The 17,723-nt window shown below is 43.0% G+C and overlaps 1 protein-coding gene across 2 annotated transcripts in view; it reads right to left on the bottom strand.

Annotated features, from left to right (window-relative positions):
* Nucleotides 1–927: 927 nt before the first annotated feature.
* The window catches only part of nkd1 (NKD inhibitor of WNT signaling pathway 1), a 37,953-nt gene continuing 21,157 nt past the window's right edge, over nt 928–17,723 (bottom strand). Inside the window, exons 4-10 of one of the 2 annotated variants that reach the window (XM_030075997.1) lie at nt 14,799–14,856; nt 8,288–8,391; nt 8,059–8,154; nt 4,746–4,893; nt 3,725–3,806; nt 3,187–3,356; nt 928–2,537 (exon numbers count right to left, since the gene is read on the bottom strand). In XM_030075997.1, the coding sequence (XP_029931857.1) occupies nt 2,005–2,537; nt 3,187–3,356; nt 3,725–3,806; nt 4,746–4,893; nt 8,059–8,154; nt 8,288–8,391; nt 14,799–14,856 (1,191 nt within the window). In that variant the 3' untranslated portion in view covers nt 928–2,004. The remainder of the gene's footprint in view (nt 2,538–3,186; nt 3,357–3,724; nt 3,807–4,745; nt 4,894–8,058; nt 8,155–8,287; nt 8,392–14,798; nt 14,857–17,723) is intronic. The other variant, XM_030076003.1, reaches the window with a different exon arrangement.

The raw sequence follows: 17,723 nt of genomic DNA, 5'->3' as shown, positions 1-17,723 counted from the left end.
ATAAATGTTAAAACTGTTCTTGCACGATGCCTTATACTGATGGATCACCACAGCATCATCTGGATGTAGGGTGTGTGGTGTTTGCATGCAGGGTATGGGGTTCAGTTTATGCAAATATGTCAGAAGGCCTGAGCCGTACAGCTCTACCTCATCTGGTGACAAGACCACTCCATTTTTAAATTTGTTTATATCTATATCATGGAACTGATCATGTTTGATCATACTGCTGACAGTGTACAGCAGCTTCACACAAGCTTAATAGGTATTTTGAAGGGGAGTATGCATGCATGTAACACTGGAATAAACGGACTGAAGTTATAATGGATGCGAGAGCTGCAAATATTAGCCTGTTTATTTCATCAGTTCTTCACGAACACGCTGGAATCTGCCGGTATTTGTGTAAAAAAAAAAAAAAAAAAAAAAAAAAAAAAAGCATAAGGACAAGGATATTTATAACTAATCCTTATGCAGCATTACTAGTAAATAACTCCCAATATAAATAACCAGATCACATTACAGCCATGTTATCTTTAGTAAACATCCTGAGTAATGTGTTGCAGTACATATTCTATATTACAGCCATGTATTCTCCAAATATTTCCTTGTTTTTGAAGATTGTTGTATGTGCATTCACCCTTGGACAGCCAAGCCTTTGTGTTCATTCAAAATGTGCATGTGATGCGATGTGAAGTTACTGAAAAGCACTTCTGCAAGTTGGGTTTTCAGGTATTGTTCACTCAGCCATGGTTGCTGAAGCAGTCTGTCTGCTCAGTGAACACATTTTACATGAAACAGTTAGTGTGTGAGTGACAAGAGACAGAGAGAGAGAAAAGTATGTGATGCAGGTAGAGTTGTACACATCCTAGTCAAAATGAGACTCCTGGTGGTCTTACAAAATGTGGGTGCGAAAGAAAACCAAAACAAAGCTTCAGATTGTGAATACAAACTTATCACATTATCAATAAAGCTTATAAAATTGATAACAACAGTATATACCTTATGTACATTAAATGTTAGTTAATAAAAGTTAGGAGCTTTTCAACACTAAAGTACTGCAGATTGTGGCATGAATTCTCCTCTTCCGAAAACGGTGAAGCAATTCAAAGTCACCATAAAACTGACAATTAGGATAAAACTAGAGGTAGCAGCGGATTTGGGATTTCTGTTCTCACTTCAAAGAAACATTTCAACATTTTCCTTTACTCTTTTGCTTCCGGGGTATTGAGTGCGACAGTCAGAATCTTCATTTTCATCTTCAATACCAGCCTGACAGCCTACTTTAAATACTCCTGCACCCATGAGCACGCTTCAAGTGGTTTTCAATAGTGACACAGGTGTCGTGACACACACATACACATGCGGCACACTCACACATACACGCGCATATTCAGTATTTTACACATACACACAATCACTCACGCTCACATACACACTCGGACACTCTGCTCTCCCTTCACCTATATTCCTTCATTAGTTTTCATCTATAATCACAGTCTTTGCCCCTAGTCCCTCCTATTCCTTCCAAACCGTTTGGCTTAGTGGTCTGGAAGGGCTGTGCATGGTGCTGGTTTGGAGCCACAGAGTTCGTCAGGTCACAGGATACAGGGCCAGAGGAGAGGAACGACTGTTGTCCAGCTGTCTTTATTTACTTGAAGCTGTTCCTCTCTGCCATTATCCTTGGACTTGGCTATACTGTGGCACCCAATCACTATCCTGCTGCCTACCCAAGGATCTGTATGTCTGGACCGCCTCTTGATAACACTGGTAATAACATCTCAGCATTGGGCTGCACCTCCCAACATCCTCCTGTCCTCCCCATGTCCTGTCCCCCCAACAATGCCAGCTCCTCTGGCAAAAAGCCCAGCTCTCTGCCACAGTCCTGGCTGTGCAGCGCCGGGCCGCCTGCTGGTTCAGGAGGAGGCTCTCTGCAGTCAGTGTCTGCTGGCCCGGGTGGAGCGAGTGGGGCCATAGGAGTGCTGAGCTGGGCAAGGCAGAGCAGAGGGTTCAGGACTGGTAAAAGTGGTGATAGTGGTGATGGTGTTCATGGTGGTGGTGATGCTCGTGCCGTTGCACCACCTGTGCCAGCCCCCCCTCATAGAGCAGCACGCTGGGCAGGTCCCTCACTTGCTCCTTCTCCACCACGGGCCCCGAGGCTGCCAGGGAGCCCAAAACCCGGTAGCCCTGGCTCTCTTTGGACCGTTGCTTATGCTTGCGGTAGGGGGCTGCAGACTGGTGGGGCGGTGTCTGGCTGGGAAGGGCCGGGGGAGGTGGCACGCCTCGGCTCCTCATCACCCTGCCACCGGTCTGTGCTGGGGGGGTGCGGCTGTGGGTCTTAGGAGAACGCAGGGCATGTTTCCCTGAGTCTTGGCCTCGGGGGCGGGCAGGGCACAGGCTGTCTGGAACGACGGCGTCTGCGACAGTCTGTGAGCGTCGGTGGTGGGAATGGGAGTGGCCGTTCTCTGGCTCATGGGAGCGTGAACGAGTCTGGTTGGATGATCGGATCTGAGGTTCTGCCTTCGTTGGCTCCGTGGCAGGGGCTGTGGTGGAGACAGAGATGCTGTTATTTTTGACCGAAAAAGCAGCATTGGTGACTGAAATAAAAGTAGCAGTCAAACAACAAAAAGTGGGTATGAGCAAATGTAAATCAACATCAGGAGGGTGGTATATGCAAAAAAAAAACCTAAATTAATTATTTTAGTTATTTAGAAGGCCGTAGTTGAAGACAAATTAAAAAAAGAAAAAGAAAAACAGAAAATCCCATAATGCTCACTAACAGAGCATAATTCTGTGGGCACCTTCACGTTCAGGACCATTTTCGATGCGGATAACCCAGTCACGATGTGACATAGAGTGGATATATGTTAGCGCTACACCAACAGGGCCAACATTAAAATAATCTCATGTCATCACTGACTGTCAGATCAAGGCTGCTTCTTATTAGACCTAATAATTCACTTCACAACAGCCCATACTGTTGATGGGCTTGAGCCTTGAACACTTGATGTATTGTGCTTGCCTGGGCACAGATGTTTGTACTGGCCAGGATCGCAGTGGGCTGCTAGTCCACCTAATGGCTCCAAGCAGGTGCTGCAGTAATGAGGGCCTCTGGATGCAGCTTCAAAGGGCCACGGTCTCTCTTTCTCCCTCCCCCAATCCTCCCTCCACCTCTGGCCCAAATCCACTCACCGGTTCCGAAGCGAGACGTGTAGTTTTCAATGCCTGCCAGGTCCAAGTAGTGGTTCCTGCGCTCCAGGTTCTCATCCACGCAGTGGCGCTGGCATCCCGGCTGGGTGTGGTGGTCGCTGTGGTGGCGCCTGCGGGCACAAGCGGCACTTCTCATTAGGCGGTGGTTCAGGCTTGAGTCGCCAGTGAGGTTCAGCGTAACAGTGTTTGGAAAAAGTAACAAATTGTTATAGAGGTGAGCTTGTGACTGAAATGTCCCAACCAGAAAAATATGGTGACAAAACATGTTGCCATTCACTGATAACTAAGTGCAGTTGAAATGTTATTCGAACTTAATGATGTTATTGCCAATTGAGCTGGGTGTTAGTCAGTGGCCCATCCTTCTTTTTACTCCAGCCAGCCCTTTACACCTTCTTTCCAGATGTACTAAATTGGAAAGTTTTTACTTACTTTGCCTGGGTAAATAAGAATGTATTAAGAATGTATTATTATCAATGTAAGTACTGTCTGAAAGAGTTTTGCACAGGGAAACTGGGCTTACCTTAAGAGGGCTCTGGACTTCTTCTCAGCACTCTTGGGGTCTTCTATACACTTGTCATTTTTCTCTCTAGGGTGGGACATGTCTGTGTGTGTGTGTGTGTGTGTGTGTGTGTGTGTGTGCATGAGAGAGAGAGAGAGAGAGAGAGAGAGAGGCCATTATCAAAGAGAGCTACACAGAGCAGCCACACACACATTACAACAGTCACACAAGCCTCAGAAGAAAGCAACCTTTGTTTTGGGGTTTTTACTTTGAAGATCGATAGAAGAGGAAAAAACAGTCAGCAATGCTTCATTTATTCTATTTTCAACAGCAGGTCTCTTATAAGGCATGGAATAAAAAAAAACATGCACACATCACAAATAGTTTATTAAGGGCACAAGATCTGATGTAGTTTGAAATTAGCATGAAGGCAGTCGGCAATATTTTCAAAGCTTGCTCTGTTTGAATCGGTTGACGGATATTTATAGCCAAAACAACAGGACGTAAACACACAGGAATATATATTTTTTTGAGATATTTTTCCCTCAGTACTTGTTTACCAAGTAGTCAGTGAGAAAAGTTAAGTTGAACGTAGCTATATTTTCCCAACAGCTCTGAGCAGGGGGGTAGAGAGGGAGAGAAGTCGGGAAAAAAAAGGGAACTTTGGAGAAAAGAAAAATGGCTGTGGTTATCAAAAGGACTCGGCACATCTCTTAAGGTTTCTTTCAGAGTATTTGAAGGCGCTAGGGGGGCCCTCTCTTGGCTCTGTCACTCCCCCCATCATTAAAAATGAACCCCATTGAGTGCGAGAGATGGAGCGACGCAGAGACGGCAAGGAAGAAAGCTCTGACAGGCCTGAAGCAGCCGCCTTTCTGCATGACAACAAACACATCTCTGGGTGAGCTGACAGCAGGCAACACAAGGGGGACCCCGAAGTTCTCTGTTCTCTTCTCCTCCATCCCAATCCTCCATGATACTGCCTGTGAAACCAACCCAGTCCAACCTGTCCCGCCCTTTCTCAGTCCATTCTATCCGGTTTTACCTGCTGCACCCTGCGTACAGCTTCTCCACCGCTGGCTGGAGTCGGGCGCCACCGAGAGTTTGACCCGCAATGTCTTGCTGCTGCTGGGAGAGTGGTTGACAGAGGCATCCACCACCTCGTAGATGGTGTGAAGCAGGCTGGTGATATCCTGAGGGAGGGAGAAGAAAGAGGAGAATGAGGCATCACCCAGGAATATGAGTTTTAACATTTGCTGTGAGCTTTCTGGTCATGTAACCTCTATTTATTTTAAACGGGAGACCAGAGTGACTGGATTGGAGTGTCTTGGTGACGGTGGTGCAGAGACACACTGCTGACTGTATGAATTCAATATTCTATCGCTGTGTGCACTCAAGCTGTGTGGCATACACCAGACAGATTACAGTTTCCCTGCTGTCTCTACTTCCCCATCACATCCCTGATCAACGCTGAGCTGATATTTCACGCTCGCTAAGATTATAGTGAAGTCATTCAGAGTGAACAGTGAACGGAAAAACGTACTGATGTCGGTTGTTTTACTTCAGCGTTCCAAGTAAAGCGATCAGACAGGATGTAAAGACAAGTTATAAATTCATAAAAAGAAATGTCTAGGCAGTTGCAGGGGAAGCTGACGGGGACGTCAGGCATGATGCAAGGCTTGTTCTACAGCTGTGTACGTTCTACACATTCTCCATGTTAATTCCTCCATGTCCATTTATTACGTATATCACGTGCACATGTGGAAATATACAGAAGGGCACACACTGACTCACAACATGAGCATGAACATGCATGAAAACGTGAGGTCGAGGACAGGGAGGGAACACGGAAAGAGACACAGAAGTAGAGTCACTGTACTGCTGACAAAGCCATAAAAATGTGTGACAACAATATCTTCAAAATGAAACCACTATGAGTGTTCAGTTGAAAACCAGGGACTCATTCATCCCCACCATAACTGGAATGCTGAATTTGAACAAGAAATGACAGAGTCTCTTGTCCCAGCTGAGGAAATATATGTTTTGCAACAATGAGCTTTTTCCCCCAACCATTTTGAGCTATTAACTCCCTTTCAGGATCTCACTGTGTGTTGTGTTTTTACTGCAATCCAAATTTGAATTCTCTATGCAGATTCTCGTTCTCTATGGAAGTGAAATGAATTGACTTGTATGCACCACAAGACCTCCTTTGACAGCCACTACCAGGAATCTGCGTTCTCAAAATCGCTCTGAAATTAGCCTGTGCCTGTTCTTTGAGCCCATTAGCTGCTTCCTCTCCCTTCATTCTCCCCCACAAAAAAGCCAATAGCATGATTTCCTCTTGCCACTATACTATTCTGACTCATAACATAAAGGACTATTATGAGTTCTTCAGGGACCGGTTCCAGATACTGCTTTCAGAAACAGGCGTACAGTAAAAAAAATAAATAAATAAATAAAAGCCTCCCGTGTCATTTTTGGTTTCCTTCTCTTTTTTATACGTGTGAAGGAATAAAGAAAAAAAGGAGTTGGAGAAGAAAGCTTTTTTTCCCTCTCCAAGCCGCCGCCTGCCGTCTCATGAGCCGCAGCGCCACGGGCAATGCCAAAAAAACTGCAGAGCCAACCACACGGAGGACAGCTCCAGTCTCTTTGCGCCGTTTCAAGTCACTCACAAAAAACACAGGCCTTTCTGGATGTGCTCTCAGATCTGCACCAGGCAGACGCAAGCCACTAGGTATCTTGCAGAAGAGGAAACACACAGACATTGCTGGATTTGGATTCTTACAGTGAGACTGAGATTGAGGCATACGCATAACATCTATCGTCGCTCTTTTTCTGACTGCTCTGGGTCCAAAAACGGGATAATCTACAGGTAACATGGAAGGTGCAGGCTCAGAAACCAACACAGTCAACAGTGTGTTTTGAAAGTGGGAGCTGTTGGGGCAACATGTTAATGTGTAACATATTACTCATAGGACTTTTTTGTGGTGCTTAGTGTTAAGTGTTAATGCATTAGGTCTGCAGTTATTTTTTTAAAGTATAAGGAATCTATTTGTGTTACGTGTATTTAAACCACCTAACAAAGAAATATCACATGACCAGCGGATAATTTCGTGCAGAGCGGTATTGCCAGTTGTAATCAAGCCTTAAGCCTGTCATAACATAATGTAACACGTAATGCAATGTAAAATATAATGTAACACATAACCAAACGGTTGTGTGTGGAACATAACGTAACATGGCGTAGCATAATGTAATGTTTGTTACCCTCAAGCTAGCTAACTCTGTCCAGTCAGTTTTCCAGAAACAATTCACTGGACTAAAAGGACTTTGTGTGATTTTGTTTGAACAATTTTCACGTAAAATGTATTGAAAATGTCTTGAGTTCACATCTGGGAAAACGTTTTTCTGACTTTTATCTGATGCATTGTTGGCTTAGGTCCCACGTCTTACCTAGGAAGCTTGCTTGCATTTGAGACAGCCACTGATTGACGACACACATAAGCATGAGCCATATTGCCATGCCATTTTTATACCAAGTGGGTACCTTAAAAGTAAGTCTGTGGTAAGTAATTCTAATGTGTTACTTTGGAAGTCCATATCCAGCCACTTCCAGACTAAAAAAACACCTCTGTTCATCAATATTATATATTTAGATGTTTTATCCATGAAAAAACATCCTTTAATGCCTTAAAGCAGCTTAGATGTAACTCAACACCTTGCCCTGATTAAGAATACGCAGAGCTATGAATATGCAAATAGTCCCTGCCCAAAACCGCCTGCTCACACACCAGCTTTGTAACTTGTATTGTTTTTGATAATCTAGCTGTCTACAATTTTTTTTTTTTTCAGCAAATCTCTTAATCACACCGATATTGTTCACGTGAAGTCGACATTTCGAGTTGATCTAGTTGAAGTTTTGAAAATAGAGCACTTGTGTGGGTCAGGTCTGTGTGACACGCCATCAGTGTATCTAACAAGTATCTAAGCGCGACTCATGACAGTTGTATCATAGCTAATAATCTATCCTGCTTATTTCGCTCCTGATATGTCTGGAGGCAAATAAAAAACACCACATGGACATGTTAACAACACAAAAACTTGACTTTCATCAGAGGAAGCCTTTAACAAACAGCAACTTTTATGTTAAGTAATGACTCAAAGTGATTAAAATTTAAAAGTAATTAAGAATTGGCAGGTGATAAATGAAATGTGCAGTGATGGCAGATGTTTTGGTGTATGGGTCTGTTTTTATTTTGCTGTTTGTCTACTCTTTCCATTAATACAATTTTTCATCATTCATCAATTTAACCTTATTGTCTTTATTTTAGTCACTGGTCAGAGTAGGAGATTCTTACCTCTCTGGTGACTTTGCCGTTGTTGTCAAAGTCATACAAGGTGAAGGTCCACTCCTGTCTGTTGTCTTCCTCCACAGACACAGCACACTCCAGCTCCTGAGACAGCAAAGCACTTCATCAATGCCAAACTCTGTGTGTCTGTGTATGTGTGTGAGTCTCCTGTCTTGCCCTTGCCCTAGTTTCATCCTGAGGGTAAGTAATAAACGTCCCAGTTGATGTTGACACTCACTTCAAACTGGAGCTGTTTCTGCGGCCCTGCGGGAGATTGGCTGTCCCTCTCCTGCATCTTCTCCTCAGCACAGCAGCTGTCTGTCTTCTCCGGGGGTAGAGCCACTGCAGTGACACACACACGCATGCACCCACACACGCACACAAAGATAAAAGAGAGAGCCTAAGGATGGGAACGTTGGGTGCAGTCATAACCTGGGGATATGTCGCCTTCAAGTGTTCCTTGTAAGCTCCTACTTCCGAGTTTGGCAGTCGCAATTAAGACATGTCATGCATTAAAGAGCTCCCAGTTGGAAATTAAAGCTAGATAGGTGCTGCAAGAAAACTCCTACACCATTTTTTGTGTGTCTTATGGCTGTATTCATGATTGGTATCACTATTATAATATTTATTTCAATTGTACTTTTTTTGACAGCAACCTATTTCTATCTTGTGCTGTCTATCAGATAGGTAATGGATACACTTGCAATGTCCCCTTTAAATAACAGTAATCAGCATCTCAAGTATTAGAAATAAAAATCACATTTCCTTCTCATTATAAAAACCTTTGTTGTGTCATTCATGTGCACTGAACTTAGAATAACAATAATTCTGACAATACTCAAAGGCAATCAGAAAATAAAAGAAACTGGAGAGTGTTGCAGTGAAGTAATTTCCAACAGACACTGTTACGTAGGTGATGTCACTTCATTTCGTTAATGTTAAAAGCCTGTATTCTCACTCATGTTGCACAGAGCACCAGAACTGAAAGTACCATGTTACATGATTTGAGAGTTGGCACTATGCTCAAGCTTTTCTGAGCTGGTACTTTGTTTTGTATCGGTATCACATATCATTACTGTACAGCTTCTAGCTATGGTGAAAAAAATTCAAACCGTGATACCAAGACTGGTGTCAGAATCCAGAAGTCAAAAGACTGGAATGATGACAGCAATAATTCTCACAGAGCAAAAGCACATCTTCATTAGAGGCACTTGTTGAGTTGGAATGGGTCTTTCAGGCTCGCAAGCTACAGTTCATACTCCAGAGTGTTCCAAAGAGCGAGTAGGAATGTCAGACATGAAACTGAATGGCATAACATGCCAAGAACATGACAAAATATTAGGTGGCATTTGAAAATGAATGGCATGCTGGGAACAGCATGTGAACATCAAAGGGCCTATAGGAGGCCCCCGAGTCCCTGGCCCAGTGAAGCAGAGCTGATAATTTTGTGGAATGACATTCACCCTACATTACCTCCTAACCACACAGTACAGGCAGACGGTCCAGAGGGAGCATGGATCTGTCACGTGCTCTTCCCAGCTCCTCATTACCCACCTCTCTAGTAATGCTGACAATCAGACTCAACTGTAAAGCCTGCTGGCATCTTACTGTCTGAATACGCAATTGACTGTTTCATTGCATGTGGTGGGATGACTTTATTTTTTTAACCTTTGCGCTCTTTTTTTGGCCTATGACCTCATTAATCAGGGTAAATCTGAAAATGTTTGAAGGTCACCTTCACGCCAAAATGCCTCCAGTCCTCCATCAAGGATGTGCACATCTATGGCTATGGTCAATGCATGCTTGATGCCAAGCGTTTTCAAAAAATTTCCCCCTCCAAACTACAACACCAGACTAGTGTTTTCAAAGATTTTAAGAACATTTTCAAAAAGCCCTGTTTCCACAGATGGGATACACCGGCATAGTATGGACAGAAGGCCAAAACAGAGAAAAAAAATGGTGTTCAAATTTACCTGGCTTAGTGCAGACGTAGCCTCAAGACAGTTTCCAGCTATTTACACTTTGGTGCTACCAAGCAGAACCAGCCTTACTGTTGAAGCTGATGAGTGACTTGCTCAAAGGCTGCTCAGCGCTCATTGTCAAGGCAGCGAAAAATGTTTTTCATTCACCTTGTCCACCACACAATTCAGGGATTAAAGTCAGGAACTTTGGACTCAAGTGTGTATTTCAAACCTTGACAGTGCCACCATAAACATCGATAGAAAAATGGGAAAAAGAACTGGGAAAAATACAGTTTGTCGAAGAAGACAAAGAGATGCATAATTGGCAAAGACCACAAACTTGCCCTGCCCCTGCCTCTTCTTGTTTCCATTCCACCTTTCCATTTTTTCTCACTTGAGTGTCGGTCTATCAAGAAGTCACTTGGATAGAGACGTTAACCTCTCCTCAGTGTGGATGAGCTGAGAGGAGTTACCGAACCAGTTAAATCCCGCAAGCCACACACACACACACACACACACACATGCACACACACACAAACCGCGCCCCTCTCTCCCCACCCCTCCCAGCTCCTCTCCCCCTCCGCCACACTTTGAAGTTCCATTCTCAAACCTTTTGGAAGAGGATCAGACCGGCTGTAAAACAGAATCACTAATTAATTAAGCCAAGTCAAATCTGAAACACTGTTTGTTGTGCTCGCCAACGGAGCAGACACAACAGCCCCGTTTCTTTCCTCCTGATCCAAAGCAGATCAAAGCAGACCTGTCCCATCCCTGCGTAGGGGAAAATGCCAAAAATGAAAAGCATCATCCCAGGGAGCTTTTACCAACTTTTTGGAGAGGAGCAGCGTTCGGGGTCCTGCCGTTTGATCATGTGAGGTGCTCAAAGGGAACATTGTGTACGAGGGCAAATCTGTTTCATAGCAGGCTCAATATGCTGGTGAGATGCTTATCTCGGGGCTAATGAAATGCCGGGAGGAGTAACAGTAATCTGCCATCTCCCTCCTCCCCCTCCCACTGACCCCCCACCACAGACATAAGCCGGCTCTTTATGAGAGGAGCTGCCGCCAGGGGATTGGCTGCACATCAGATCTGAGGGAGGGAGACGGGGGCGGCCGAGGCTGGCACCCTCTATGCCAACCCTGTTCCAACAGCTCTGATACGCACACGCGCACACACACACACACACACACACACACACACACACACACACAGAGGCATACACAAACATAAGCGTAGCTATAACAGTCAGCTGAGGAGAGCTGCCATCGACTCTGAGCTATCACAACCAGCTTAGCTCGACTACTGTATTACACATAATTGGGTCCATGCCCTCCTCTTACAGTAAAGCCAAAGTGCTGATGAGTAAGGTGATTTAGATTGAGAAAATAACACCGCTCCACATGACTAAAGCTTCCTGTGATGTAGACCTAGGCCAGGGAGACATGAACAAAATCAAATATCAAGATCACTAAAATTACATATTATGACGATATTGTGGGGATGACTTTAGGCATTTTCGTAAGATATTTAAACACAAGAGATTTTGATAAACAGTCATTAGTAATGTGGATATAATGACCAAGCAGGTAGAAGCAAATAGCAGAACAGATAAAACAGACCAGTAAGTGCAGAAAACTGCATCTCTGTACTCTGTAACACAGCCTTTAAAACCAAGGCATGACAATACCTCAGTCAGGTCACGATATTTCATTATCCAAAATCCCAGACAATATTTAGTCTCATATCACGATATTGACATAATATCGATATATCACTCAGCCTTATGTAGACCCTAGCCGGGAGCGTCTATACCCCAGAAGTTGCCTGTTCAAATCCTCAGATCGGGTTGGATCTCAACAGGGAAAGTGAATAATCCATTTTTTTCCACTGACCTAAAATCCCACTGCTGTCCGGGGCTTGAGCTCAGTCTAAACAGGTTAATTGGCATTTCAGTCCCACATCCTGTCCTGGGTAATAATCAGCTTTGGCTACGATTGGCAGAAGGTTGAACAGGTCACCCACAAATTGTGACCCACATAGACACAACGATACACGACATGCTCCACATTTTAGGTTGGTAATCCTAACCTAAAAATAAAGTAACTCATTTGATATGATAAATTACCAATAAATAACCATTTTTTCGGATTAGACTTTGACCTCTGCTCATAGTCTAGAATTAATGAGAGACTCAGAGAACCAGAAAAAATGTTGTGGTTCAGTGTGCCACCAGTTCAGTGTGTGACACCAGTTAACCTGGAGATTTAATATGTGTACAGGCTTATGCTAATGCAAACAGTGTCACTTGCTTTGTTTTTTCCCAGGCAGTTCCAGGCAGAAAAGCCCTGTGTAAAACCAATTTGCTTGGTGTAAAAGTGGTATGGATAACACTCTCTTCTCTCTCAGCAGCAACCATCGAGGTGTCCCAAGCAAGGCGATTAATTCTCATTTGTTTCTAGTCAAGCTGCTCAGTGACAAACAGCAGTACTGGTTGAACTGGGCAGCTCGCAGGTGTTAACGCATGAAACTGAATCTGAAGCAAATTTCTTAAAGAGTCTACTCAGCAAAGCCTACCTACGAGATGTTAAAAAAAAAGCACTATAATTTTTCCTTGCTTGCATGCCTCCAATGCCACTGTAAAGTATCCTCAAGACACTTGCATCGTGGAGCCCTTCTTCACTTCTTTGCAATATTTGCCGGCAAGTTATTTTTTAATCCTCACAAAACTTTCTGTAACAGTGCTTCCTGAGACCCTGAGGAAAGAGGGCTTTAAAGTGTGCTGGTCGTCTTATCATCTCTCCTCTTTCTCTTCCTTTTCTGTTTCATTTTCACTTTCCACTTTGTTAGATTTATGGACGATAGATCTGATCACTGCACTGAGTGGAGGTCAACCAGGGAGCATCATAAACCTTCCATTGCTGTCTTTATTTGGGCCTCAGTGTGCCTGAGGAGGTACGAAATGCTTTACTGTGTGAATATTGTGTCTGAAGACAAATTATTCCGCACTCAAATAAAGAAATGTTTTCATAAGAGGCAGTTTTTCAAAAGTCTGAAAAAGGTCAAAAGGAATATTAATGCACTAGCTGCAAATCAAACATGGTTTGACAATTCCCCTGAGAAATGGAATAGCTTGGATGAATTCACCCCTGCTTTATAAAGGAAAGAAAAAAAGATTCCAAATTCAGACTGACACCATTTATGAAACTGTAACACCTACAAAATGACTGCTGGGATGAAAGTAAAACTTGTTATTAGTTATACTGGCCTCTTAAAGGTGAACTAGATTTTTATGTCAAAATACACTCATCAGTCTAAATCAGGAAGCGAGGCTGCAACCGTCCCATCTGCTCTTATTGGGATGCTGTAGATTCACCCTGGTTACCCAAATTAAATTCTGCTGTCAATTCTCCCCCCGCAGGAAGTCATGAATCAAAACTACCTCTAGTTTAGTCCTAACTTTTATAACTTTAGAAATCAAATGTTATCATATATTCAACTTTTATACTAGTAATGGTTCTGCACTGCTGTGTCACTGTAGCTACGCCGTGGTGTCCTATGTTGTCCTGTGCTGCGTAGGAGAATCTGTGCACACTCTGAAATACTGGACAGCAGAGTCAAAATTTTATTAACTGCACACTAATGAAGCAGAGAAACACAGAAGCAATATTGTTTACATTCTCTGACACAGAGACTTCATACTGGTGTTGTCCAAAGTGATCTTTTGGGATATTTGTTGAAATTAATTTAATGACAATTATGCCTGTTGTTATTATTCTACATGCCTGTAGAATTTGGGGACAACATCAGAACACATTTGCAAACCTTCTGATTTCCAGTCGGTTTAAGAGAGACAACAATCTGCATTATCCATCTTCACTTTCAGCAGTCTAGCCGACAAATTACAGGCCTTGCGGTCTGCTTCATCTTATGCGCAGTTATATTTCTAAAGAGATGCACATAATCTACGGCAGCACGAGAAGTATAAATCAACCTTTAAACATCACAGACACAAGTTAAACATGCTGTGGATAGTTTGACACCACCATACATGTTTTTTGTGTGCTGAAGTTCAAATACTTTGAACAGGTACCTCCCACTTTTATTTGGAGCCACTAACCTCCAGATTTGCCTTTTGTAGCTTGAAATAATAGCATTGAGAGGGTTTAGTGCCATGTCTTGTCTTGGACCACTCCCTTGTGTACTTTCAAATAAAGTGGAATCAAAATGAAAACTAAATCTACAAAAAATATTTCCTGCCGTGCAGCCACATATCTAATCCTGTCTTGTCCAACTCCACCTTTCAGCCTGCATCTCACGTATGATCCTGCCTTTAAATGGAAGGGAGAGACTTCTCCTAAAGCTCTTAATCCAGGATCACACCACACTGGGGAAAAACATGGGGAATGGAGACACAGCACCACGGGGTGAAGGGCAGATGAGAGGAAGAGAGTAGGTGGAGGGGAGGCAGGGAAGCAAAGGGGGACCTCATAAGCACATTGTTGGGGGTTAGTGAATGGGAGTGGGGTGAAGGAGCGAGGATGAACTGGTATCGATGGCTGGTGTGTATCTTATGCAGTAGCTTTTAATTATCTGCCATCATGACTTGAGGGAATTAAGGTTTTCATTTAAACCAGTAACTAGAAAGATAATTTCACTGGTTAGCACCTTCAACCAGAAGGGGCACCAAATAAATGCAATGGGCCAGAAAAGTGACTGGTGGCAGGATGCCACGCAATTGAAACCCACTGATCTGCAAATCCTGTGAAGAATGAAGATGAGAGAGCCTACCCTCTAAACGGTAGTGTTCATTGCCGATCCCCTCAGCGCATGCTTCGTCCATGGAGTCCTGCAGAGAGAATTAGACACGTATGAGTGTTTCAAAGACATAAAGCAAAGAAATATTGTATTTTTGTCCCATAAAAACAAACAGCTCATGATTTAATGGTGCAAATTCACAGCGCAGCTTTCCATTACGGTGACATGCTTGAATCAAAATTACAGCGTTTAAATGTATATATGTAGAAAGTCTGACAGCAGCGTGCTGAGCTTAAACAGAAGCGGAAAGTCTAATTGGAGGATTGAAAACAAACTGAGCAAAAAACTGGCACTCAGAACTGAGACTATGTGAAAGAAATATCCAAATCAGCGCCACTGGGCCCTACAGCGGGTTCTGAGAAAAAGGGCTGGTAGTGGGGCTATTTTGGTGGCTGGTTATCGTAGCTTGTTTTTTCCCGTGCCGTTTTCACCCGGGCCCCCTGTCTTGGCAGCCCTGTCTGCGAGTGCATACCACAGAGACTGGAGGGACATGTGATCCCTGGGCTTCACCGTGGAAAAGTCTGGCTCAGGTATCCATGTGGCATTACAGTCATCTGGCCCAAAAACCATTACTCACAGGCTGACAAACACATAAATGCACACATCCGTACACACACATACACAAAGCCCTGGCTTCATTTCAAACTGTATTTTTGATTGTACACAAACAACCATAAAACATTTCCCACAATCATTTACAACAAACTAAAACAGCTGCATGCTCTCCATACAGACCCTGTGGAGATGAATATTCAGAATGTACTGAAGTTACTGCAGTAATTTTGAACCGCACTTAAAATAGGTTGTGATTAACCTTAAAGTATTAAAATGCCTCCAAAGCTACTCCCTCCACTACAGTGCTGTGTTGGTGTGCGTGTGTGTGTGTGTGTGTGTGTGTGTGTGTGTGTGTGCATGTGTGTGTGCATTCTTATATGTGTGCAAGTAGTTCATATACACACAGATACATGCATGTGCATGTTTGTGCATGTAGGAATTAGATAGGGGATTTCTGTCTCATCTAGAGAGGTAGAAGGTCAGCTGGTGTGATCCCTCCCTCCTCTTCAGCACTGTGGGTGGCCTCAGAGGGAGAATACACCACACCAGAGGACGGACTGAGGCTATCCGTCTACCTGACTCCACCAAAACCCAGAGCAGGGCCCTCTGAGCCCCTAAAGGACATGCATTTTCAACATGATCTAAATCCAACTAGGAGGGCAATGCATTATAAATACATACTGAAAGATAGAGCTAAAGGAGCACTCCAACCCAAAACTTAATTTCTGTTATTATCGACCCACATGTCAGTCAGTATATGCTCACCTCATTAAGAAATTATTAAATTTCACATTTTTGTGACCTTTTTCTTCTAGGAATGTGTCACTATAAATGTGAAATTAGCGACAGAACAAAACTTGCATGGTATTTTGTTTAAACAAGTGTGTTATTTTGAAAACAGATGCCCCACTGAACCTGTTGGTGGCGCTAGAGTTAAGGTCATGGTGTCACCAAAATTGACAGGTTTCATCCGCTTGGCAACATGGATGTCAAAAAATGTCATGGTGATCCAAACAGATTTTGAGATATGGCTGTCTGCACCTAACTGCTGACCGACCATCCGACCTACTGTCTTCAAAAATGAAGGATAATTGATGTGATACTGTGGGTCTTCCTTTTTCAGGAGGTCAGGAGGTTTGTTGGAGCAGAGAAGAAGCCACACAGCCACTAATAGTAGAGCCAGAGCTACAGTTAACAGGACAAATATACATCACAACCCTGAGTGGTATTTTCTCTGTTATTAAGTGGTAAATGTTGCCCCAGGGATGGTCTATCTGAAAATGTATTGTAAACCTACATAACTGCCTTGGCTGTGGACCTTTCCTTTGTGAAATATTTGAGAAATTATTCCTCACTCCTCTTTGCCAACTTGAAAAAACAACTTCCCTAATACTTATCAGTTTGTGAAATATTCTCCACTCTTCTGGGTGGATGTGTTTTTTTTTTTTTCAGCAAGTATATTTATTTGCTTCAGCTCAGCTGATGGAATAACACGTAATTTGTATTTTATGTTTGGCATTTCAAAAGTGTGACTAAAATTTAACTGAAATATCGAGGCACTGAGATAAAAAGCCCACAAGAAGACTTCTATAAACTAGCAATCGTCATGTGTGGTACAATCTATCATTTTAAATGTGACAAAACACAGACAGAATGTCAAAAGTTGAATTTTTTATGTTACTTTGGTGAAATACACACAAGTTAGCTTCAACTACTATTACAGTACTATTTAAGCTACTTCAAAATTGGTTGGATTACCTCAGCTACTATGTCAAGTAGCCTGATCAGCTTCTGTTTCAATCGCGGCTTCAACTACTGCTTCAACTACTGCTTCAACTACTTAAAGTACTGCTTCAAATACTTCAAATAACACACAAATAACACAAATAACACACAGAGAAATACTATCAATAAATAAAAAATAAAACCTTCTTTTTAATAGAAGATTGCTCCCCACAATCAACATTCTTCCAGTTCCTCACACACATGCATTTCACTCACACATACACACATACAAACAGCTCTGCATGCACCATGTCAATTACACAGATGTAATTATACACATACACAGACACATTACATACTGTACACACACAACAAGAAAAACACGTATAGATCCATGCATAGCCTACATACAGACACATCCACACATAGGCAAAGATATATGGGCAGAGAATCACACATGCGCAAGCACGCAAACACACACACACACACACACACACACACACACACACAGAGTCTTGAGTGCATTTCTGTTTTTTGATGAGTGACCCAAAATTATTGAGGGGTTAGCCAAGAACATGAGAACAGGGGAAAGAGGAATGTGCTAATTGGTTGTTGTCT

The sequence above is a fragment of the Myripristis murdjan genome, chromosome 3 (assembly GCF_902150065.1).
Source record: "Myripristis murdjan chromosome 3, fMyrMur1.1, whole genome shotgun sequence".
Taxonomy (NCBI): domain Eukaryota; kingdom Metazoa; phylum Chordata; class Actinopteri; order Holocentriformes; family Holocentridae; genus Myripristis; species Myripristis murdjan.
Note: the sequence above shows the minus strand (reverse complement) of the source record. Positions and strands in the feature narration are given on the sequence as shown.